Genomic DNA, 7,728 nt, shown 5'->3' on the forward strand with positions numbered 1-7,728 from the left:
ATATTTTTTCGTTGTCTGTGCACTTCAGTTGCCAGGTCGTTGTAGAATCAGACGTGCTTGTTCTTGTAAAGGCCGTCTTTCTTCGACTTGGCTGCTTTCATCACAAGTTTCTGCTTGTAGTTCTGAAACTTCATTATTAAAGTTCTCGGTGGCTCTTCAGTGTCCCGTCTCGGTCCGACTTGGTGCGCCCTTTCCAACACTACTGGGCTTCGCAGAGGGGCCAGATCTAGCGCCTCCGGGAGCCAGCTCTCCAGAAATGAGCAGGGATCTGGGACCTCCGCTCCCTCGGGCAGATTTACTAACCTCAGATTATTCAGCCGCGATCTCATTTCCATGTTGATAATTTTATCTTCCGGAGTTTTATTCCTTTTTTCCAGTGTCTGAACCGTCTCTTTTAACTTGGTCTGTTCGTCCTCCACTGTGGACAACCGTATCTCCGCTTCTGTTACTCTTTCAGTACAATCAACCAGTTCTTTCTTCGTTTTTTCAACTGCGGTCAGAATTCCATCCAATCTGGTCAAAAAGTCGGACCTTAGGTTGTTTATTGCCATCAGTATTTCTTCTTTAGCCCCACAGAGCTCAGTTCCACATTGCTCTGCAGCTGCTGTGTCGGAGTTAGCTTCTTTGCTAGCGCTGCGCTCCATCCTTTGCGTCCCGAAGCTAATTAACTTCGCCTGCATTGTTGTTTTCCCTCTGTCCCTGCTCGTTTTCCCAGTGTTCGGCATCACCTCGTCTTATTCAACGTTCGCCTGTACTCTTTCAAGGTCTAATTTGCAATTTACATCAGGATTTGTTCAAGTTCGTAGCGGAGCGGACTTGAACATGACTCTCTAGCTCACGGCCATAACCGGAAAACACAATAAAAGCATTCTACTCTATTCCAAAGGACATGAGTGGAGTAAAAAATAAGGATAAGAAAAACAAGACTGATGAAAATTAGCATGATGAAAGTTAAGTCTCTACACCAAATCTGTTGAGCAATATATTAGATACGGTTTTTCATGGAGTGTGTGCACCACCAGAGACTTTTCCAGTACAAAGAATGAAGTTAAAGAGGTGAAATTTCCCAGGCGTGATCTTACCAGGTAGGCGATGACATCATAGCCTTGTTCCTTGAGCCACACCAAGATGCATGATGTGTCGAGACCGCCGCTGTACGCCAGGATCACTGTACCTTTCAACATTTTTCTTCACCTTTCGTAAACCAGGGAAAATAGAATTAAAGTCTGAACAACCAGCCAGCGATGATACAAGATTCACAAAGATATTGTTAAGGAAATCTGGAGTGTGTTCTCAGAGCAGAAATGGTCATCCTTCATCTATCTTAGATGACCTGAGAACAATAGCTAAAACTCGTACTGTATTTGATCTGAAACCTCATCTCATTATCTCTAGCCGCTTTATCCTGTTCTACAGGGTCGCAGGCAAGCTGGAGCCTATCCCAGCTGACTACGGGCGAAAGGCGGGGTACACCCTGGATAAGTCGCCAGGTCATCACAGGGCTGACACACAGAGACACACAACCATTCACACTCACACCTACGGTCAATTTAGAGTCACCAGTTAACCTAACCTGCATGTCTTTGGACTGTGGGGGAAACCGGAGCACCCAGAGGAAACCCACGCGGAGAACATGCAAACTCCACACAGAAAGGCCCTCGCCGGCCACGGGGCTCAAACCCAGGACCTTCTTGCTGTGAGGCGACGGCGCTAACCACTACTACCACCGTGCCGCCGCTCTGAAACCTCTGATTTAATATGGAATTAATTTGATATGGATTAAATTAAACCTAATTTAGAAATGGGGGGGGGTTGTAAGTTTTATTATTCTTTGAGTTCATTTTAAACTCATATAGAAAAACAGCAACATTACAGCTTTTCTGAAATTCACTGCCTGACTAGAACCAGGAGGAAGTGACATTAAAAGAAAGCTTGCTGAAAGCTAATGATTACAGCTCAGTGAATGTAGATTAACAAATTAACTTTTAACAGTGGTGCTTGAAAGTTTGTGAACCCTTTAGAATGTTCTATATTTCTGCATAAATATGGCCTAAAACATCATCAGATTTTCACATAAGTCCTAAAAGTAGATAAAGAGAACACAGTTAAACAAATGAGACAAAAATATTATACTTGGTCATTTATTTATTGAGGAAAATGATCCAATATTACATATCTGTGATATGTAATATGTAATATCACAGATATGTAATATTGGATCAATATTGTGATATGTAATATCTGTGATATGTAATATGGCTGTCTATGAACTGAATCTCAAGAGGTGGGTCATGCAGCAAGACAGCAACCCTAAGCACACAAGTCGTTCTACCAAAGAATGGTTAAAGAAGAATAAAGTTAATGTTTTGGAATGGCCAAGTCAAAGTTCTGACTTTAATCCAATCAAAATGTTGTGGAAGGACCTGAAGCGAGCAGTTCATGTGAGGAAACCCACCAACATCCCAGAGTTGAAGCTGTTCTGTACGGAGGAACGGGCTAAAATTCCTCCAAGCCGGTGTGCAGGACTGATCAACAGTTACTGGAGATGTTTAGTTGCAGTTATTGCTGCACAAGGGGGTCACACCAGATACTGAAACCAAAGGTTCACATACTTTTGCCACTCACAGATATGTAATACTGGATCATTTTCCTCAATAAATAAATGACCAAGTATAATATATTTTTGTCTCATTTGTTTAACTGGGTCCTCTTTATCTACTTTTAGGACTTGTGTGAAAACCTGATGATGTTTTAGGTCATTATGCAGAAATAGAGAAAATTCTAAAGGGTTCACAAACTTTCAAGCACCACTGTAAATCCAAAATACTAAGTATTGACAAAATATTAAGTTTGACGTCAATATTATAGAAGCTTAATATTTGTTAGTGAACCCAGTCTTTTAATATTATTACATTATTATATTTACATGAATTAGTGAAATAAATTAGGAACAGGGATTGCTTTAAGTTTTATATTTTAAGAAATTTGGATGTCATTAGAGTTGTGAATTTATTATTATTATTATTATTATTATTATTATTATTGAACATGTTTGGTCCCCATGGTGCACTTTACAATATTTCATGCATTATTTCTGTCTTGTGAAGGTGCAAAAGCAGTGTTTTGGTGATAATGTGCATGAATACAGAATGTAATGGAAAACACTGAATATTTATTTTCAACATAGCCAGCTTGGAGCAGAGTGACGTCACCAAGGTGTCATTCCTCATTTCCTCCTGGGTGTCTCAAAATACAGTCAGGAATGGATGAATTGCAAAAGAAAAACTATACAAAAAATATAAATAAATAAGAAAGAAAGAAAGAAAGAAAGAAAGAAAGAAAGAAAGAAAACCCACATCTGTTCAGGATTAAAATCATGTTGGTTCAATTTTGCATATACTCGTCAATTATACCTTTTTAGGACATTTAGTGATAACACACGCTATATTTTCGAAACCTTGTAGCCAAGAAACCAGCCATGACCTAATAATAATAATAATAATAATAATAATAATAATAATTATTATTATTATTATTATTATTATAATGATGATATAAAATCAAACAATGTATTAGTTACTCACCCAAACCGCGGATAAACACGCAGGTAAATAAAAAAAAAAGAGCTCGGGTCAGGAACAAACAAACAAACCAGAAGAAAACGCAGCTCTTCCCACGAGCACGAACAGAAGGAACGCGTGGACGCGGCTGGTTATAAACACACTAATGTTATGTCAGACCTCCAACACTCAGCGGGCCAATCAGATGGCAAGTCAGTGTCAGGGGGCGTGGCAACATGGACAGCCATCAGCATGGCAAAGTGATGTAATGCCCTTTGAGCTTTCATGTGCAGTGTTTGGTTTAGAGAAATTAACAGCAATAGTAGTCCAATAATACTGTATCCATTAGGGTTGCCACCTGTGTCTGACAAAAATCCTGGACATTTCGACCATCCAATCGACCTTTTTGCTTGTAAGCAACGGCGCCCTTCACACATCTAACCCAAGACAAAAATCGCCCTTCTACGCTGAAATTGTATTGCTCTAATTAGTAAAAATGACGCTTTTGCTAGTTATTTGTTTAGTTAATTGCTTTACATAATATAGCAGGTCTTCATTATTTTGGTTTATTTCCAACAGTTTTTGGTTGTGGACACCTGGGGGCAGTAGTGGGCACAGGTAAAAGGGGAATACATAATTAAATTGTTTGTTTGCTTATGTGGAATAAAAATAAATAATCTAATTTTTCATTGTATCTGAGAATACCTGAATGTAAGGTGTAGTGTCAAACAGCTTACCTGATTGCTTAGAGTGTGGTGTGTGCTTTGCTTGTGCTTGCCTGTGCCTCTGCTGCTCTTGGCTAAACAAATACATAGGAGGACATATAACTGGGCACATACAGTACATACAGGAGTAGGCAGATAAGACTATTTGGATTTCATTTAATTCACCAAAACCTTACCTAATCTTCCATTTATATTTGGTGTTTTTCTTTGCTGCTGCTATGAGTCCTGGCTGATTTTCAATGAATGTCTTGAACTCAGTACAGGACAACTGAAAGTTTAGCCTGACTTGAAGCTCAGCCTTCACCATTGCAACAGAGTCTGTTTCTTTTATCAGTCCAAGCATCCTCCATTGCCCCTTTTCCACCAAAGCAGTTCCAGGGCTGGTTCGGGGCCAGTGCTTAGTTTGGAACCGGGTTTTCTGTTTCCACTGACAAAGAACTGGCTCTGGGGCCAGAAAAACCGGTTCCAGGCTAGCACCAACTCTCTGCTGGGCCAGAGGAAAGAACCGCTTACGTCAGCGGGGGGCGGAGTTGTTAAGACCAACAACAATAACAAGACCGCGAAAGATCGCCATTTTTAAGCGACGAGAAGCAGCAGCTGTACAAACGCGAAGTCAGCCATCATCATTATTATTGTTGTTGTTGCTGCTTCTTCTGTGTTTTTGCTTTGATATTCGCGCCAAGGTTTATGCAAACGTAGCGCCGTAACTGACGTATACAGCGACGTAAGTGACGTATACAGCGACGTAATGACGTATTCAGCGACGTAATGACGTATTCAGCGACGTAATGACGTGGCTCCGCCTAGCACGGCGAGCTCGGAAAAGCAAACTGGTTCTCAGCTGGCTCGCAAGTTGAAATACACATTTTGCCCATTATGTACAAAAAACCGGGACAGGTGGCAACACTAGTATCCATCCATCCATCCATCCATAGCCACTTATCCTGTACAGGGTCGTGGGCAAGCTGGAGCCTATCCCAGCTGACTATAGGTTAGTCAAGTCAAGTTTGTTTGTATCGCACTTTTAACAATAGACATTGTCCCAAAGCAGCTTTACAGAATGAATGACCCAAGACATGAGCCAATTTTATCCCTAATCTATCCCCAATGAGCAAGCCCGTGGCGACGGTGGCAAGGAAAAACTCCCTCAGACGACACGAGGAAGAAACCTCAAGAAGAACCAGACCCAAAAGGGAACCCATCCTCACCTGGACAACATGACTATAACATTGACAGCTTTAACATGAAGTCAGTTTCATTGATGTTATGACTCTTCATTGAGAGGTGAGAGGCGGGGTACACCCTGGACAAGTCGCCAGATCATCACAACACAAATAATCATTCACACTCACACTCACGGTCAATTTAGAGCCACCAATTAACCATACCTGCATGTCTTTGGGGGAAACCGGAGCACCCGGAGGAAACCCACACAGACACGGGGAGAACATGCAAACTCCGCACAGAAAGGCCTTCGTTGGCGGCTGGGCTCGAACGCAGAACCTTCTTGCTGTGAGGCGACAGCGCTAACCACTACACTACTGTGCCGCCCATAATAGTGTATATAAACACCTTATTAAGGCTACTGAACATCATGGACAATGCCAGTCACCCTCTGCACACCGTCATCAGCAACCAGAGGAGCCTGTTCAGTGACAGAATGCTCCTTCCCAAGTGCAGGACGAACAGACTTAACAACTCCTTTGTCCCTCACGCCATCAGACTGTACAACTCCTCTCTGGGGGGGAAGAGGGGTAACAGGAGGACAGAGGACAGGAAGGAGCAGTAGCCTGACAAAAAGAAATACTGGACAATGTGTAATATAATGTGCAATACCTCTCCTGCTGGACTTTTTTCTTTAGTATATGTATCTAGAAGTTTTCTCTATTTTATATTCTCTGTTTATCCTGTAATGATGCTAGTGGAATTTTAATTTCCCTGAGGGAACCCGCCCAAAGGGATCAATAAAGTTCTAATCTAACCTATTAGTTTCCCTCCAGCTGACTATGGGCAAGGTACACCCTGGACAAGTTGCCAGATCATCACAGGGCTGACACAGAGACAACCAACCATTCACACCTACAGTCAATTTAGAGTCACCAGTTAACCTAACCTGCATGTCTTTGGGGGAAAACAGAGCATCCGGAGGAAACCCATGCAGACACGGGGAGAACATGCAAACTCCACACAGAAAGGCCTTTGTCAGCCTCTGGGCTCGAACCCACAACCTTCTTGCTGTGAGACGACAGCGCTAACCACTACTACCACCCATAATAGTGTATATAAATACCTTATTAAGGTTATTTATTAGTTTCCCTCCTTCCCTTAACAGAAATTCAGTCTAAAACATGTAACTTTACACCTTTATGAACAAGAAATTACTCGAGTTTTATACTGAGTCCAATACTATAATTAATCCAGTATTTTATGCACACAACACATCTCACTGCTATATAAACACCCCTGGATGAATATGACTTACAGGAAGTTGCCTCACCTTTCAACTTGAGAGCTGGGTTTCAACAATGCCTCATTTCTAATTGGAGGCGAAGTGGCCAAGTGGTTAGAGCGCTTGACCACTAAGCGAACGGTCCCCGGTTCGAGCCTCGGCTCGACGGGGATCTGGGGCTTGCTCCCTGTCCACCCAGCAGTGAATGGGGACCTGGTGGAAACACTGGGGGAAGTAAGGTGGCGAGGAAAGGAACTGGCCACCCTACCTCACTATGCCGATGGCTCAGGACAAGTGCGCTCTCTAACAGGCACTCCCCCAACGTATGAATCGTATATGGGACCCTCTCTCCTTCTTCATTTCTAATTAGTTTATCAGTGTGTTTACTGTTTTTCCCCTTAATAATGAATATTATGAAATTAGCAAGTAACAGATTAGTCTTAAGTGGTTTACCCAGTTTAAAAATTAATAAATTGATTGATTCATTCATTCATATCAGCACTGAATGTGTTTGGGAGGTATAAGAAACTCTTACAGGCACAAGCAGAACATGTGCAACTCAGTACAGACAGTAACCTGACCTCAGGATCCAACTGTGAACCCTGAAGCTGTGAGGGGGCAAAGCTACACGATACACCACCCACGCCATACCTTTAACCCAGTCCCATTTCTACAGGCTCATTCAAATGGGGGTTGGGGGATTGTGGTTTTATTTCCTGTTGTTCCATGATTATTTGTTAATGGATATACACTCATACTCAATCATGCAGATACGAATCAAGAGCTTCAGTTCAAACATGGGGAAAAAAATTGTGATCTCGATTTTTGTGTGGCTTTCTGTCACTGTGGCATGAGTGTTGGTTTGAACCAGATGGACTGGTTTGAGTAGTTCAGAACCTGCTGAGAAATATCCTGGGCTTTTCACACACAACAGCCTCAAGAGTTTACACAGAATGGTGCGAAAAAAACATTTTTTGAGTGAGCGACAGTTCTG

General features: G+C 42.1%; 1 protein-coding gene across 2 annotated transcripts in view; it reads right to left on the minus strand.

Annotated features, from left to right (window-relative positions):
• ass1 (argininosuccinate synthase 1) overlaps positions 1-3,697 on the minus strand; it is an 89,796-nt gene extending 86,099 nt beyond the window's left edge. Inside the window, exons 1-2 of one of the 2 annotated variants that reach the window (XM_060912984.1) lie at positions 3,585-3,697; positions 1,083-1,194 (exon numbers count right to left, since the gene is read on the minus strand). In XM_060912984.1, the coding sequence (XP_060768967.1) occupies positions 1,083-1,184 (102 nt within the window). In that variant the 5' untranslated portion in view covers positions 1,185-1,194; positions 3,585-3,697. The remainder of the gene's footprint in view (positions 1-1,082; positions 1,195-3,584) is intronic. The other variant, XM_060912983.1, reaches the window with a different exon arrangement.
• Positions 3,698-7,728: the final 4,031 nt, after the last annotated feature.

The sequence above is a fragment of the Neoarius graeffei genome, chromosome 28, assembly GCF_027579695.1.
Source record: "Neoarius graeffei isolate fNeoGra1 chromosome 28, fNeoGra1.pri, whole genome shotgun sequence".
Lineage (NCBI taxonomy): Eukaryota > Metazoa > Chordata > Actinopteri > Siluriformes > Ariidae > Neoarius > Neoarius graeffei.